General features: G+C 38.2%; 1 protein-coding gene across 2 annotated transcripts in view; it reads left to right on the top strand.

Moving 5' to 3' along the window:
• Window positions 1-18,461, top strand: part of EPB41L4A (erythrocyte membrane protein band 4.1 like 4A) — a 252,970-nt gene that overhangs the window by 101,871 nt on the left and 132,638 nt on the right. For both annotated transcript variants that reach the window (XM_042991272.1, XM_042991268.1), the window contains exon 3: window positions 10,407-10,511. In XM_042991272.1, the coding sequence (XP_042847206.1) occupies window positions 10,407-10,511 (105 nt within the window). The remainder of the gene's footprint in view (window positions 1-10,406; window positions 10,512-18,461) is intronic.

Genomic DNA, 18,461 nt, shown 5'->3' with positions numbered 1-18,461 from the left:
GAAATAGTGAATTTTTAAAGGCATAACATTAAAGAATTTTTTAACGGGTTCATTCCTCCTTTGTGAAGGAGTAAACTCAAATGTAATAGTTATCATTCTGTGCAGCTGGTAAAAACCTGCCTTTCTGGTTTGTAATGTCATGTTAATCTGTAAAGGTGTTATTACTCATTCGAAGAATTCTTTGTTCTGGTTGAAAGCTTCCCTGATGGTATTTTCAAATAAACTTGTCCTATTTGGGATTCTTTCTCAAGATTATAAGCCTTTTGTAGCTCTGTTCTTGCCATAATGCTGCTAGTGTGTCAGTAATAAAAGTAATTCTATCTCTATTTGCTGAGATTTAAGTGGCATCTAATTCACAATCCAGAAATATGTCACAGGCATTTACTGTCATTTGAAAAGTAAATTAATATCTTGTAACATTAAATAAAAATTTTCTGAATGAAGTTGGAAAAGTCAGATGCTTCTTTTCTTCCTACTGTCTCCTATCCAATCTCTTCTGATTTCCTTATGATAAAAAACAAAAATCCTGTCAGATTTTATCGCATAAAGAAAATTATATATCTCTATATAACTTTTATATATTACAACTTACTATAAGACCACTGTATTTTTTCAGATCTTACAGATTTCAGATATAAGACTTATTTCTTGGGGTGCGTGGGTGGCTCAGTGGTTAAGCATCTGATTTTGGCTCAGGTCATGACCTCATGGTTTGTGAGTTGGAGCCCCGCATCGGGCTCTGTGCTGACAGCTCAGAGCCTGGAGCCTGCTTTGGATTCTGTGTTTCCCTTTCTCTCTGCCCATCCCCTGCTCGGACTCTGTCTCTCTCTCAAAAATAAACATGAGAAAAAATTTTTTTAAAGACTTATTACTTAAATGCTGTTTAGAGTCCATTGAGTTTGTTGGAATTACATAACACTGAAACAAATGTTTAAGTAAAAGTAAACTGTGTAGCTTTGACTCGGTATACTGAGGTCAGGATAAATGAATCCATCCATCTTTCTTTTTGCTTTCATCGCTCTGACTGGTCAGGAAAATGGAAATCTTGACAACGGACAGGAATCGAGGTTTAATTCACAGGCTACCATATTTCCAGTATTGCATCTCTCTCTACCTTGTTTGCTGGCTCTTGGTATTCAGAGAATTTTTAGGGAGTTCTTACCATGTGTAAATTATTGAACTGCATGGAAAGGAAGTGGTGTATGCTCCTTAACACCTGCTTTCAAAATGTCTAAATATTAGTAGAAAAGTTAAGAGAAGTATATAATAGCTTCAATAAAGAAAATAGTGTTAAGTCTCAGAGGCAGGCAAAAATAAGAGGTTGAGTGGAGGCAGAGGTCGTAATGAGGTTGAGGAGATAAGGACAGGCTTCATGGAGAAGGTGGCATTTGAACTGGATCTTGAAGGATTAAGTGGGGTTTTGATGGTGCCAGAGCAAGAACGGTATCCTGTATAGAGAACAGCTCAGGCAAGCCAACGCCCGAGGAGCCCTCAGGAATTCCTTTCCTGAGAATTGTGTTGCCACACACAGCTCATTCTCTCAAGTCTCGCTAGTGGAGAGCCATTGTAGGTAGAAGACAACATTGTAACTTACTCATCTTTTTAAACGTACTTGGACATACTGCTAAGTGCTATGATTGCAGTTATATCTTATTTTCTAGCCTCTTGATGATTTCCTCATTTTGGTAGAGATTTTTCCCAGAAATGGTCAGAAAAAACTGATTTTGCTAAACACAATCCCATTCTTAACCCCCCTCCTCTTTTTTTTTTCTTTTGCCAAGTACTGAAAGAAGTAAAGCTAAAAATTTTTTTCCTTAAACTTAAACTAACCATCTGACTTAGAAGTGAAGTCCCCAGTGCTTCAGCATTTTAAGGACTCGGGGACATGTAGCCTCCATGCTGGTATATCATGGCCCGTAATGATAAGGGTTCCCTGCCCAAAGAGCTTAGGAAAATTTCAGATTAAAAAGTCTTATAGTAACTTTTTTGGGGGTAAATAGGGAGCATGAATTATTTATCTGTAAATATGGTCAACAAATTGACAGCTAAACACCATACCCCTATTTTGTCTGTGTGTATTTTCCTTAGCGCCTCACAGTGCATGAGCCAAATCCACAAAACAACTATCTCTGTGAGAAAAAAAAAGTAATGAATGACTAGTTTCTACTTGGCATATTTTTTCTTTGAAAAAATATTTTAATGCAAGTAAAATGTGTGCATCGTAACTACTCAAATATGTAAAAAAGCTGATGATGATCAAGTCCTTCCTTGTCTCACTTTCTAGAAATTTCTATCACTCCATGTTCCCATGACTTCTTCAGGGTTCTGATAGGGCAACCAACTGCTTACCCCATGGAGGTTCTTTGTATTATATTCTGGATGCATCTTTTTTTCTGGCATTTGTTAGCATGCTTTTTCCATCTTCTGGAAATTAATCATTTGCTGACATGTAATGGGTACTCAGTAGATATTTGAAGTCCTATGCTTCTTTCATAATATCCTTGATGGTATGTACTCATTCTTTTCTAGTAATAAATCCTGCAACTGGCCTGTTCCTGGCCCAGTGTACTTCTAGGTCTTACTTTGGCTCTCATGTCCATTCTCTGTCAGTTCTCAGTTTCTTTATTCAAGAATGATTGCTTCTGAACTTGAAGACTACCAATCTGAACTGCAAAATACAACCCACAGGCAATCTCTGAAGAATCCACATGAAAAGTGCAATTATCCCTAAGAGCAGGAGGCATAAATAATGGAATACAAATTGAAACAGGGTGACAGGGGACAGTGGACAGACAGAGTGATTGGAAGGACTCAGGGCAGGACTGGCAGAAATGTGAGCTGGTGATGCATACCCCCTACCCTAGTAGCTAATTGTCTGCTAGCACGCACGCTTTTTGAGTCTTGTCATATTACAGTATGAGAGATGAGAAGTTAAGAGGTTTTCATGTACGTGTGTGCTTGAGTTAGTAACAGAAATATAATATCTTTGAGGCTCATCTGCCTCTGCTCCATGTTTACAGGTAGACATACAACATACAGAAATCTGTAGAGGGAATCATGGGATAACGTGTTTGTTCTTAGGTCAGCTCTGGATTCATTGTGTAACACTGCCTATTTTCCTTGTGGTTTCTCTGTAGAGGATGACAAAGAGCTAAAGGATGATATTTGTAAAGAATTGTAAGCACCAGATTCTATAAATGCAAAACCGTTACAGTTCTGGTATTTTTGGAGTGATAGTTTTGGAAAATGGTGATTCCTTCTGTGCATGAAACTTCTGCTATTTCCATATACTTTCCAAATTGCTAAGCAGGTTTTCCAAGCGTGCTTTTGTGTATATGCTTCATTAGCAGACTATTATTTATGCTTTAATAATAGATCATGTGTATGAAAAAGCTAACATTTCTCATGGAATGTTAGTTTCCATACAGGCATAAAGACAGCCTTGGTTTATATATATTTATGTATATGTACATGTATTTTCTCTAAAAACTCTGCCCCATTTCCGTGCTGTGATCTCAAGCATAATTTGTTCCTCTTCTGTTCTCGAAGCCCTTCTTCACCTGCTTGGGATTGAGGATATAGGGGGAGTTGTGTGCTTCTGCTTGCTCTAGTGACTCTGTCCATGTCCAGAGAGAACAAAGGATCCAGAGGAGAGATTAGATCAAGATGGAACACTAGGTTTGTATGTCGGCCTTCCAGAAATATTTTGAAGAGGACAGATAATGTGCGCATTTTCCACAGCAGCCTGGAAAATAAAGAAGGCGGATCTCAGTCAGCCAGAAATTACAAAACAACAAAACAAAACAAAACAAAATTCCTGAAGCAAAAGGCAATGTGAAACAACTGTAGATGAAAACTGGAGCCCAGAACATGGCAGGAGGACTATGGGAGGGAGATGATAATGGAAGAAAGGTTGCTCCATGCTTAGCAATTGTGGCTGTATTGGGATTAGGAGAAGATGCAAGCAACCATGAGAGTGATGCCACAGAGGAGGTGAGAAAACCAGTATCTTTGCAGTGATTTCCTTTCCTGGTCACTTAGAGTTAACTACTACTGTTGGCAACCAGGAAATCTGCCTGTTATGCTTCTGTTCCTACGATAAACTGTTGGTGTTCACGATATTTTTAGGTACGATTCGACCCAATTTTCTGTACTCTGAGGATTTTTATTGAGGACCCTGACATGGCTCTTAGGTCCAAATGTACATAATCAGTGTTCCCATGGGGCAAGGGAAGGGACGCTGGTGGATTGCCTGGCTGCTCCTATTTAGTACCTCAAGAATGCTGGGAAACCTGGCATGGGAATCAGTCACCACTGCTCCTCATCCCATTTGATTTCACTTCCGGGTGCCTCTGCTATGGGACACCCTACCACTGGGAGCCACTGCCATGAATGAATTTTCAATTCTTTGTCTTTGCGTTACTTGCTCAGAAGTCAGAGTCCTTGGCTGAAACCAGGTCATGTGCTGTGGCTCAGCTGCCAGGAGTTGTGGTATGGAGTCTATTTCCTGCCTCTACCAAGACTCACATCGTGCAGGAGTCTTTTCAAATAGGGAGGGGTTTGGTATTATATACCTACAACAAAAGAACTATACTGGGAAATTATTTATTAAGAATATTTGACATTAGGGGTGCCTGGGTGGCTTGGTCGGTTAAGCGTCCGACTTCGGCTCAGGTCATGATCTCACCGTCCGTGAGTTCGAGCCCCGCGTCGGGCTCTGTGCTGACAGCTCAGAGCCTGGAGCCTGTTTCAGATTCTGTGTCTCCCTCTCTCTCTGCCCCTCCCCTGTTCATGCTCTGTCTCTCTCTGTCTCAAAAATAAATAAATGTTAAAAAAAATTAAAAAAAAAGAATATTTGACATTAGAACTTTTAATGTAACTCCTAGATGATTACATGATTTTTGTCCTTTCAGATTTCCAAAATGACATGATAAAATTATCACTCATTTTTAATTAAAAATCAAGACAAAACAAAACACGAACAAAAAGACCAGAAATCAGGAATAAAAGGAACCTTCTATTTGATAAAGGGTATCTACAAGGGCTATGTAGCACAAGTATACTTAGTAATGAAATTTTAGAAGCAATTGCATTAAAGTCAGGAAGAAGATTGGGATTATTGTTCTCACAACTATCAGTTATCCTTCTATTGAGGCCCCAGCTAATGCAGTAAGAAAAAGAAAGAAGTATGGAGGAGGAATTTTGAAAAGAAGGAACTAGAACACTTACTATTTGTAGTAAATGTTACCTAAAAAGATTCCACAGACAATTCTTTTCACTGATACATGTTTAGCAAGATGGCTGTGAAATAGACCAATAAGAAGAATTATTTGCTTGGCTATTGATTATATATTAGAAATCAGAAAGTATAGTGTAACAACAATAAACCTAAAAAATAGATAAGAATACGCCCATGTTAGTTCCATTGCTGCATAAAAAATTTCTAAAAGTTAGTAGCTTAAGTATATTACCATTTATTATCTCATGATTTTGTAGGTCATAAATCCAGGATAGCATGGCTGGGTTCTGTACTTGATCTCAGAAGGCTAAAATCAAGGTGTTGGTTGGCTGGGCACTAGTATGAAGGCTCTGGGGCAGAATCTGCTTCTAAACTCAGGTTATTAGCTAAAGCCAGTTCTTGTGGCTGTAATACTCAGGTTCCCATTTTATTACTTGGGTCCTACTCTAAGCAGCTTGAGGCTGCTAGCATTTCTGTCTTAGGTGCTCCCTCTGTCTTTCAATTGGCAAGGACCTGTGGAGTTTTTCTTCTGCTTTGAAAAATCTTTGACTTACTTCCCTTATGCCTTAGTCTTTTGCTGGAGAAAGTGCTTTGCTTGTTAGAGTGCATGTGGTTAGGTCAGATCCCCTCTAATGATCTCTTGATATTAAGGCCAACTGTGATCTATAACATAACACAGTTATAGTAATGACAGTTTATTTTACCAGATCCAGGGATTAGAACAGGATTTATTTTTAGGGGGAGAGGGGAACTTTATAAACTCTGTTTGCCACAGTGCCTGAGTAGAATTTTATAATACCAACATGAAAACAAGTATAAAACTTCCTTGAAGGACATAAAATAAAACCATATAGGTTTCACTTTTTTTCACTCCCCAAGTCATCTAGTCTGTCAATTCAATTTAATTCCATGCAAACCCCCCTACAGAATTGTTTATTAAATTAGCAAGCTGAACATCATCCTTAATGGGGAACAACTGAGAGCTTTTTCCCTAAGGTCAGGAACAAGACAAGGATGTCTACTCACACCTTTTTATTCAACATAGTACTGGAAGTCCTAGCCACAGCAATCAGACAACAAAAAGAAATCCAAATCGGTAAGGAAGAAGTGAAAGTTTCACTATTGGCAGATGATGTGATACTATATATAGAAAACCCTAAAGAGTCCACCAAAAAAACCTGCTAGAACTGATAAATGAATTTAGTAAAGCCATAGGACATAAAATCAGTGTACAGAAATATGTTGCATTTCTGTGCACTAATAATGAAGCAGCAGAAAGAGAAATTAAGAAAAAAAAATTTTAATTGCACCCAAAATAAGATATCTAGGAATAAACCTAACTAAAGAGGTAAAAGACCTATAGTCTGAAAACTATAAAACACTGGTGAAAGAAGTTGAAGGTGACACAAGGAAATGGAAAGAAATTCCACGCTCATGGATTGGAAGAACAAATATTGTTAACATGTCCATACTACCCAAAGCAGTCTACACATTTAATTCAATCCCTATCAAAATACCAACAGCATTTTTTACAGAACTAGAACAAAGAATCCTAAAATTTGTATGGAACCACAAAAGACCCTGAATAGTCAAAGCAATCTTGAAAAAGCAAAGCAAGGCAAAGCTGGAGGCATCACAATTCTGGACCTCAAGTTATATTACAAAGCTATAGTAATCTAAACAGTATGGTACTGGCACAAAAATAGACACATAGATCAGTGGAACAGAATAGAAATTCCAGAAATTGACCCATAATTATATGGCCAGTTAATCTTCAGTAAAGCAGGAAAGAATATGCAATGAGCAAAAGACAGTCTCTTCAGCAAATGGTGTTGGGAAAATTAGAAACGTGCAAATGAATGAAACTGGACCACTTTCTTAAACGATGCATAAAAGTAAACTCAAAATTGATGAAAGACCTAAATGTGAGACCAAAAACTATCAAAATCTTAGAGGAGAGCACAGGTAGTAACAACTGACAACCACTGTAGCAGCTTCTTTCTAGGTACATCTTCTCAGGCAAGGGAAACAAAAGCAAAAATAATCTATTGGGACTTCATCAAAATAAAAAGCTTCTGCACAGTGAAGGAAACAGTCAACAAAACTAAAAGGCAACCTATGGAATGGGAGAAGGTATTTGCAAATGACATATCTGATAAAGGGTTAGTATCCAAAATATATAAATAACTTACACAACTCCAGCAAAGCAGTTCAGTTAAAAAATAGGTAGAAGACATGAACAGACATTTCTCTGAAGAATACATATAGATGGCCAACAGACACATCAGGGGAATATAAATCAAACCTACAATCAGATACCACCTCACACCTGTCAGAATGGCTAAAATAAAATACATAAGAAACAACAGGTATTGGCGAGGGTATGGAGGAAGGGGAACTCCCTTGCACTATTGGTAAAGATGCAAACTGGCGCAGCCACTGTGGAAAACAGTATAGAGGTTCCTCAAAAAGTTAAAAATAGAACTACTCTATGATGCAGCAATCACACTGCTGGGTATTTACCCAAAGAATACAAAAACACTAATTCAGAGGGATACATGCACCCCTCTGTTTATAACATCATTATTTACAACAGCCAAACTATGGAAACAGCCCATGTGTCCATCAATTGATGAATGGATAAAGAACACCCACCCACACACACCCACCCACACACACCCACCCACACACACACACACACACACACTGCAATATTAACCATGAAAAGAATGTAATTTTGCCATTTGTAACAACATGGATGGAGCTAGATAGTATTATGCTAAGTGAAATAAGAGAAAGACAAATACTATATGATTTCACTCATGTGTGGAATCTAAGAAACAAACCAGCAAAGGAAGAAAATAAGAAAATCAAGAAATAGACTCAATCAGGGGCACCTGGGTGGCTAATCAATCAAGTGTTTGACTCTTGATTTTAGCTCAGGTCATGATCTCACAGTTCTGTGGGATCAAGCCTCGTGTTGGGCTCTCTGCAGATGGTGCAGAGCCTACTTGGAATTCTCTCTCTCCCTCTCTGTCTGCCCCTCCTCTGCTCACTTTTGTGCATGCTCTCTCTCTCTCAAAATAAACATTAAAAAAAAAAAAAGAAACAGACTCTATTATAGAGAACAAACTGAGGGTTATCAGAGGGGAGGTGGGGGTGGGTGGGTGAAATAGGTGATGGGGATTAAGGAGTACACTGCTCATGATGAGCATCAGGTGATATGGAACTGTTGGATTACTATATTGTCTACTTGAAAGGAGTTTAACACTGTATGTTAACTACTGGAATTAAAATAAAAACTTAAAAAATAATTAGCAATCTGGTTCTAAACTTCCTCCAGTAGAGAAAAATGTATAAGAATTTGCAAAGACAGTTTGGAAAAGAATGATGGATACCAATACATTACATTAAAATTGAAGTCATTAAAATCATTGAGGATTGGTTAAGGAATAATCCATGGGATAGAATAAGGACTACTTTAGTAGATGATGAAGTTTTTATCATATCAAAAAAGTAATCATGACCTATTCAGTAAATAGTGGTGCTGTTGTCTATCCATTTGGAAACAAAATTAGGCCCTTATCCCAAGCACAAAAATAATTTCCAGACAGAATGAAGAACTAAATATACAAAGTAAGGAGAATTTGCTCATATACCTCGGGTTAGAGCAGGCCTAACCCAGATGCTAGAAAATGCAATTGGTTAGTAAGCAGATGATGGAACACTTGCTTTTGTAAGTATATGGAAAATGCAAATTAGAACAGTTACCCTCTCCCCTGTTTTGCTCAATCAGATGGGGAAAATTTTGCTCAGCCAAATGTTGGCAAAGGGGAAACATACTTCCATTGAAGAAGTTGTAATGGTCTTTTTGGCAGTGTCCATTGTAATGTTAAGTATGTGTATCCTTAGAAAGAGTAATTTTGCTTCCAGATTTGTACCCTAGCTAAACACCTAAGTACATGAGCACAAAGAATCATTTACTGGATGTGGCATTGTTATTATTGGAGAACATGTCCCAAACCAAAGATCCATCATGGAAGTGCTTTTGTTTATAAATCATCCAATGGATTTTGAAAAAGACACCAATTAAGTTTAATGAAGGTAATTTAGAGGAAAACAAAAATACCTATGGGTTTTGTAACAAGAGCTCTTTTCTCCCAGTGGGTACTTTTATCACCTCTTATCATCCATTTTATAATACATTTAAGCAAAACATTTCCCTTACATTACAGATTCATTTTCTAAGAGCAGTGCAGTTTTGAGTACCCTCCATATATGAGCAAGCACAGAATGGTAATTCTCTGGGGAAAAATTCAACTGAACAAAGCCTTACTTCCTTAACACAATGTGTCACTTCTTGGGGATTTCTCTTAACTACCCTGTTGTACCTGCCAATGAGGGGCAAAAGAAAGGAAAAGTCTGTATCTGTACAGAGAGCACTGAAATGGATTATTTTCAAGATTAATGTCATATGTGGAGTAGTGCTTGCTGATTAAATGTTTACCTTATATGTGTGATAATTGCTATTTAATATTTTAGATCTTAATATATTAGATCTTACAAAGCAGCCAGGGGAAATGTTCTCTTTACGTCTGTGCTCATATGAAAGAGATAAAGTAAAATTTCTTCACAAGGGCTTTTCAGAACATTAACTTTGGCAGCTTTAGTCTATGGGTTTAGTAGTTGAGGATTAAAAATAAAAGCATTGGCTATTGTCATTTTAATTCTGTCTATCTTCTGTGTTAGTTGTGAGAATGATGCTGGAGGTGAAAATTGCTTTTTAAAGTGAAAGAACTGTGGGATTTTAACCAAAGTGAGTGGTGTCTGATAAATTCATTAGATGCTTTTCATATAAAAGATTATCTTTATTAAGAGAAGAATTTTGTCCTGAAGATAATTTACGGTCCCTTAAGAAAAGAAGCTTATATTAATTAAAAACCCACTACAATTTAAAAATCGTTTTACAAAGCAATTTCTTGGATACACTTTACTTGAAACCCTATTTTTCTTTGTAATTGAGGCAAACCTTAAAGAGGGAGCTGTGGGCCACTAAAATCACTTACACTGTGGGCAAAGCTAATAGAAGATGAGAGCTGTGCCCATGTCCCACTGAGAAAGAGAAGACACCTTGTTAAAAAAGTAAAACTGTGAATTATTTTTGCAGAAGTCAACGAAAGGTTCTGTTGTCCTTGACCACGTATTCCGACACATAAACCTTGTGGAGATAGATTATTTTGGGCTGCGTTACTGTGACAGAACTCATCAGACAGTGAGTACAATGACTTCATATTAAATTTTTCTGGTTATAAATTTCACTCTCTCTCTGGCTTTTCCTGATGTGGTTTTAGGTAGGCAGTTTCTTTGTAACTGAAAATGATGTTGAAAACCTTTAACATGTTTTCCCTTGCTAATGTTTTTTTGCATTTTGTTTTCTCTTCTGCCAAAAGTTTGTAGAGTTGCAGGATTCACAACTTCTTTGTGTGTGTTTCTGTTTTCAGTAGACTTTCCTGGTTTACATTTTTAGAACCATATCCTAGAGAGTACTTTTCATTTATGCTGTTAGTAGAACTGAATAAGCCATGTAATAAGTATGTTAGGAGGCAAGGGACTAGTCTTGTTTTTTTTTTTTTCTTTTTTGTGGCTAGTCTTTTGAGGCCACAGATATTTACTTACTGCCTTTTATGAAAGTTAATGGTTAAAGAGAGAAAAAATGCAGTATTAAAAAGGTACTTACCTAAGTTTTAGAAGTTGGATGAGTGATTATAAAATAAATAAGTAGGGGCTTTCATTCATGAGCTTGATGGAGTAAGTAATAAAGGCAGCCAAGTTTTTGGTGTCTGATGTTAATCATTCACGAAGGTTTAACTTATAACATCTTTCTGGCTGGTTGGATAGTAGAATTACTAAGAAACTCACTACATTGGTTAGTATAGATTCTATATGGTTATAAGGCTGAAAAGCGATCTCTTGGATGATAAATGAAGAAAGACTTTGGAGGTGGTGGTTTGGGGTATGAAAGGATATTCATTAGTGACTTCCGTTTTAGTCTAAGGAATATCTTAACCTCAGACACAGTCTTCTTGTGCAAAATGCTTACCTTACCTTAAAAATCCTGTTTGGCTTTTATTTTCATGCTATTCAACTCCTGTTGGAATAAAGATTTCCTCCTCTTCCTTCCTCATTTCTCGCAGCCTCCAGTGGATCATCTGGGGTCTGTTCAGTGAGGCACATGATTGTCTGAGTGGGTTTTTTTCTGTCCTGGTCACAGGAATGTGCTAGGATGAGAAGAGACAGGCAAATGGAATGCTATTCATGGTGGTAACTTGTGATTTTTCCTGAGCTAGTTTCATAATCTGTTTTGTTTCACAGGAGGATTTCACAAAGCAGGAATAAAAAATTGGGTGTGTTGGTTAGCTTTCCATAGAGAGGAATAGCTTTCTAAAGGCAAGCGGTCATTAAGGCACACTTCAAAGAAAGGGAAATGGACATCTTCAGGAGTTGCCTGAATTCTATTCTGTATAGGACATAAGTCAATACTGCAGAACTGTAAATCCATATTGAAAGATTAAATTGAAGGCTATCGAAGCTATCTTGCATCACATTCATATTTTTGAAAGAACATTTTTCCTAGCAGAGAACACCACTGGTTCCTGATCTTATCTGGTATGTCAGACCATGCCTGGAAAGATTGACTGTCGTGCTAAAATTATATAGACTTTATCTCCCTCCTTTTTTTTTAAACTTTGCAAAGGAAAAAAAACATATGAAAAGCCAGAGATTTTCAAACAATGGCCTGTATCATTGCAAAAAGAATTAGCAGTTGATACTGATAAATAGTCAAAGTTTTCTAGGGTTTATATTAAATCAACATTTTTTTTCTCCTACCTTTATTCCTAAGGGTTGGCATTTGTGATAGGGTTTGTGTTGCAGGTTTTAGAAGAAAATAAATTACAGTTAGAATGAGAAAGCTCTTAAGTCATGTTTTTTGATATGGTGAGAACATCAGGTGTGTAAATCACATGCAAAATCTATTTTTTGCCTCCTGAATTTAGTTCTTTGTAGTGAACAAAGATAAAGTAGAAGTGATTTGTAAATATTCCTTAGTCTTTTCACATCAAAATGTATTGTCTGATTGCTTTATATATATATTTTTTATTGTAGGAAGCTGTGAGAATAAGGTCATGAAAATTTGCCCCTCCTTTACGTAACCATTACATCAAAGCATACTGGAGGGCTGAAGTATATATCCAGGTAGAAATGTGATTCCATTACTGCTCCGCTTCTTTTGGGTATTGAGGCAGAACTAAGGATTTCCCTCAGGGAATAGCTCTGGCAGGCTTTTCACTCCAGAAGGGCAACCACCCAAGGCACAGCTTTGTTTCTAGGGAAATGGTCAGTGAACCCAAATTCACATTTCTCTATCTTCTATGTTAGTAAGAGCAGCCCTACATAGCTCTTAGTTACTTAAGGTAAAAATTTAAATAATAACCATGTGTTAGAATGGCACAGGACACAGTGAAAAATTTGTCTTTAAAAATAATGATTTCTGTGAATTTGCCTGAATTACTATCCATTAGATTGGGTTTTCTGCATTGCTTTGATCTTTTTCTGCACCAAAAGGTTTGCTTTTAGTAGGGAATGCTTTGCAACAATCTTGAACATAAATAAGATCTACATAGAAAAGACTTGGAGGCCCTAAGAGGGACCTTTTAGGTCAACTCTTAAGACAAATAAAAAGAGAAAGTAGGAGAAGGAGCTAGGGGTAAAAGGGAAGAAAGATGAGGATTAAGAAGTGTCTCATATCAGTGAGAAGCCCTAGGCTCCCTCCCTCCCTCCCCTTGGCAGTGGATAGTGCCTTGGGGCCATGCCTAGACTCTGGCTGGGGGCAGACTGAGAGGCATGTCTCTAAGGCACATGGACCTCACATAGCAGGGAACTTGTCTGTCCTAGAGGAGCAGGGTAACCAAAAGGCTGGATCTAGACATGTCATCATCACCACCATCCATCACCATCTTTGTCATCAGTGCACCAGAAACTGTTGAACGTTTTCCACATGTTGTCATTACCTGCTCAAAACAACTTTGCAAGCTAAATATTATTATCATACTATCAGAGATGAAGAAATGGAAGCTGAAAAGGTTAAGCCACTTCCCCAAGATCACATAACCAGCGAGTATTAGCACCAGAATTCAGACGCAAGGCTTCGTGTGTCCAAGACCTTCAACCACACAATATCCCGACTTGCTTGCATGTAAGATGGAATGGTTTTGCAGATGTAGGATACTAAGGAATTATCTTCCCCAATTTATATACTTAGGGTTTGTTGAGAGGAGTTAAATGGTATGTTCCAACAAGTCCTCTTCTCAGATTGACCTGTGGCAAGAGAGTTTATTTAGGCCTTTTTTGTGTATTTATGCTTTTATGTGGTCGTTCAACAGCAATTTAAAGAATGCCTAATATGTGCAGGCCCTGTGCTAGAGCTCTCTGTTTTTCACATAGTCTCAGGAATTCTGAGGAAAGGAAATTTGCTGCCTGGAATATTAAATGAAACACAAGTTTTATTAAACTGTACATTTCATAAAACCAAGCCCTAGGAAATTCATGTAACAAATGCATTGATTCAGGTGTCACCTATGTGTAAAGGGTAACAGCTAGGCAGAAGCAAACGTTTGTAAAGCAAACTTCTTTCCACAGAGTACAGCTGACTTGGTTTGGAAGATTGGGCACCATAATTTCTTAAGTTCACTTTTCAGGTAGGGTCTATAAAAGAACCCCTAGGAAGTAAAAGCATTTCTTCATGAAGACAAGCTTATTGGGACTGAATTAACACACAATGCTGTCTGCCTCAATTCAGGCTTAGTTTTATAAAACAGTCTCTTAAAGATATGCAGTGGGGTTCACATACTCGCCCTTCCTTTTCCTAACGATACACAGGAGACCACTTAGCCTGGGCATACATCCTACTTTCTGCTCTGCTTTGGCTTGTGTCATTCTGGTTCTTTCTTGATCAAGACTGACCTGTGCAAGGGATGTAGCTCTTTCATATCAGGGCCTTGGTTCAACTTAACAGAAAATTCCCAGCCTCAGTTTAAGGTAGATGAGGGGAATTACGAGAACACACATAACAGAAAGACCCAGATTTATTGAAGGACGCTGCCACTTACTAGCGGTAAATATTTAAAATTCTCATATATACTGACCATTGCTCTAGAAAAGCAGAACTTCCAGAGAAGATGGCTCTCCCCAGTACATTCTAGGACTGACTGTCTTCAATTTGGTTGCTAGCCCAGCAGAAACACCTCATTCTCTGCATATGGTGTGTAGCTTGGCAGTTCAGCTTGGTGTGTCTTTGCTTTGAATGGGTTCCAGGTGTCTCTTGGCTGAGCATCCTAATCCCCAGCACCTGTAAATATCACCTTACATGGCAAAAATGACTTTGCACTTATGATTAAGGATCTTGTACAAGGACATCATCCTAAATTATCCAGGTAGGATCATGTAATTAGAAGCCCCCTTAGACATGACAGGAGAGTCAGAGAGACAGAAATATAACAGTGGAGGCAGAGGTCAAAATCATGTGATTACTGGAAGGGGGCCTTCATCCAGAGAGTGCAGGCAGCCACTAGAAGCTGAAAAATCATAGAAACGGATTCTGCCCTGGAGCCTCCAGAAGAAACAGCCCAGCATCTTAGTTAAGGTTGGCTCCAACAAATCACCATGGACTGATGATATGAACAAGAACTGTTGATTTCTCATAGTACGGAGGCTGGAAACCTGAGACGAGAGTGCCAGCATGATTGGGTGAGAGCCCTCTTCCAGTTTGTAGACAATCGAGTTCTCCTTGTAACTTCACGTGGCAAAAAGAGCGCTAGCTAGCTCTTCTGACCTCTTCTTGTAAGGGCACTAATCCCATTCATGAAGGCTCACCGCTTGTGACCTTAATTACCTCTCAAAGGCCCCACCTCCAAATAACAACATATTAGGATTAAGGTTTGAACATATGAATTTGGTGGCGGAGGGAGCAAACATTCAGTCCATTGTGCCCCGTGAGACCATTTTGGATTTCTGACCTTCAGAATTGTAAGATGATAAAATTTTGTTGTTTTAGGCCAAGTTTATGGTAATTTGTTACAGCTGCAAAAAAGAAACTAATACACGTGGTTACAGCGGGAAGCATTTTAATTTTGCTTGCTCAGTGGAAATATAAAGGCTTTCTTGTTTACATTCACCAATTAGGCACAAACCTGAAAGACCATTACTTTCCTGGGTCATTATAGTCTCCATCCTCCTGCAGATGCTCAGGATTTCTCTGTGATTAGGGCTTCATGTGCATCCCCAACTGTCTGTGAGCAATAGTAGTTGCTTCTTCACGATTAGCCAGGTTCCTTATTATGGGGGAGGGATGATGAGATCTATTAATGATAGGCAGCAAATTGAAATTACAGCGCAGACTTCTTTAAATAATTGGATGAATTTGAAATTACTCTGAGGCTGGCAGAAACTTGAGCCATCTCTTGGGTGTTCAGAAGTTGCTGTAAGCGTTGGGATGAGCACTGGGTGTTGTATGTTAGCCAATTTGACAATAGATTATATTTAAATAAATAAATAAATAAATAAATAAATAAATAAATAAAAAAGAAGTTGCTGTAAGTGGAATGTGATGTGGTAGAACAGATAACTAACTGCCTTTGGAGTGACAACCCAAGTCTGGGTCCTGAATGTTCAAGTCACTTAATTTTTCTGAATGTTAAGAATAATGCGCCCTCCCAACTCTCAAGATTGTTACAGGACAAAAGTAGAGAAAATGTGAAGGCTCTTTGTAGATTATAAGGTGTGAAATGTGTAGAAAGCCTTTCATGTTGAAACTAGGACGGAGGAAAATACTACTGGTGATGTATTTTTTTTAAAAGGTGGAGTAGGGGAAGGGAGGAAACAGTCTGGAGGATAGAAGAGACAAAGTCAGATAAGCTCCATACTCTTAAAGATCTCTGGAGATTTTTGAAGATGAGTCTAATTGATATTGAAAGCAGTAGTAAGGAGAAATGTGATATCCCAATATTACTTCGGGTTTTAAAATGAACAGTTATCATGTCTTACGTTAATGTTAGCCCTTGGGTCCCCTCTACAAATTTCTCTTTCAAAGGCAGAAGTTCAGTATATGGAGTTTTTCAGAGTATGGACTTCAACCTGGCTTTGAGACTGAGGATGTTGGATCTTCTGCCCTATGACTTCAGAGGTCAAAGGAGGAAAATGTGTAGCCTGGAGATACAGCCAGCATGCAAATACCCTCTTCCTTCAGTGAACTCTTCTTTTGCTTCACCAAGACAATAAAGACAATCAGACGGTAGCTTCCCAACTTCTTGACCCTCCACACACTCTTAGTCACTTCTTACTCATCCTTCCTTTTCCTCTCACAGTAGAAGAGCCCCCAGTGCCTCTGACCTGGATCTTCTCATTTTATTTTATTTTTTAAATTATTATTATTGCTTTTTATCACTAGCCCTGGCCCTCTCCCTCCCTTTTCCATCCTTTCCTTCAGGGTTTGGGCATGCTCAAGTCTCTATCGTTTAAAACTACGCTTACTGCATACCCATGCCCTTATCTGTCTATCGCCTTATTGACTCCCTCTGTGTCACACCTAACCTCCAGGAAGCATTGTCTAAATTCATTGTCTCCACTTCTCAAATCCTGTTTATTCCTAAACTTCTCACAGTTCAGCTTTGATACCTATCATGGCACTGAAACTGTCCTCAGGGTTTCTGGTTGCTAAATCCAAGTGATAATTTCAACCCTTGTCTTTCTTGACCTTATGGTTGAGTTGACCCTAATCACTCACCCCTTGAAATCTCATTTTGTTCTTATGACAATACATTCTCCTGTTTTCTTCTTATTCAAGTTTTCTTCTGGTTATTCCTATTCAGTCTTGATGATCATTTTACCTTTGCCCCTTCCTAAAAATGTTGGTGTGATTTTGTCAATGATTTTCTAATGCTCTACCTGGATACAGGCTCACCCATTTAATGCTATTACTTCTGGCACTATTTGTCTCTGAAATAACTTCATTAAAAAATATAAACTAAACTATGTATACATTTGTATGCTTCCCCTTCCCCATATACTCTGTTACTGAGCAAAAATGATCCCTATCCATTGAGCACTAGCAGGTAGGCTCTGCCATATAAGTAAATGGTGTTCTTCTTTGTATCCTGATTTACTGTATTTTGCAGTGGGAGATTTCACTTTCTGTAACTCTGTGTTCTGACAAGTACGCATATTGACCTCTAAGATGTGTAAGTGATGTGAGTCCTGTTTGTTGCAAAGAAAGACAGAAAGTTGGTCATGCTGGATTATTACAAGTTGAAACTGTTATAGCCAAGACAGGGAAACAACCTGTGTCTATCGATGAATGAATGGGGTCAAGATGTGAGATTATAGTTATATATAGATTATGTATGTGTGTGTGTATATAACTATATGTATATGTATATAGTAATATGTATATATATGTATATAGTTGTATACACACACATAATATATAATTATATATAGTTATATATATATATATAATATGTATATAAAATGGAATATTATATAGCCATAAAAATAAGGAAGTCCTGGGGGCGCCTGGGTGGCTCAGTCGGTTAAGCGTCCGACTTCGGCTCAGGTCACGATCTCGCGGTCCGTGAGTTCGAGCCCCGCGTCAGGCTCTGGGCAGATGGCTCAGAGCCTGGAGCCTGTTTCCGATTCTGTGTCTCCCTCTCTCTCTGCCCCTCCCCCGTTCATGCTCTGTCTTTCTCTGTCTCAAAAATAAATAAACGTTAAAAAAAAATTAAAAAAAAAAATAAGGAAGTCCTGTTTGTGGCAATGTTGCAGTATTTTTTACCTCAATACCGGAGATTGGTTGTCTCGCTGCTTCAAGGAGTAAAGAGGTGGGCACAAAATGAGCGGTAGGCAAAAGTTTATTAGAGAAAGGAAGAATAGTATGAAAGTTCTCCTTACAGAGAAGGGGCATTCAAAAGTGAATATCCATGACAATAGACGAGGGTCTTTGTTTTATAAGGTTCTGGTCAGCCCTTCCCCTACCATTCCCCCTTATTCCTTCTCAGGTTCTACCCTTATTGGCTCCATAGCTCTAAGGGCTGGGCTGTTCCATTCCTGATTGACTATTTCCATTGTATGAGGGGTGGTCTACGGTCATATCATTCCTTGCGGGTCATGT

Source organism: Panthera tigris, chromosome A1, assembly GCF_018350195.1.
Source record: "Panthera tigris isolate Pti1 chromosome A1, P.tigris_Pti1_mat1.1, whole genome shotgun sequence".
NCBI lineage: Eukaryota > Metazoa > Chordata > Mammalia > Carnivora > Felidae > Panthera > Panthera tigris.
Note: the sequence above shows the minus strand (reverse complement) of the source record. Positions and strands in the feature narration are given on the sequence as shown.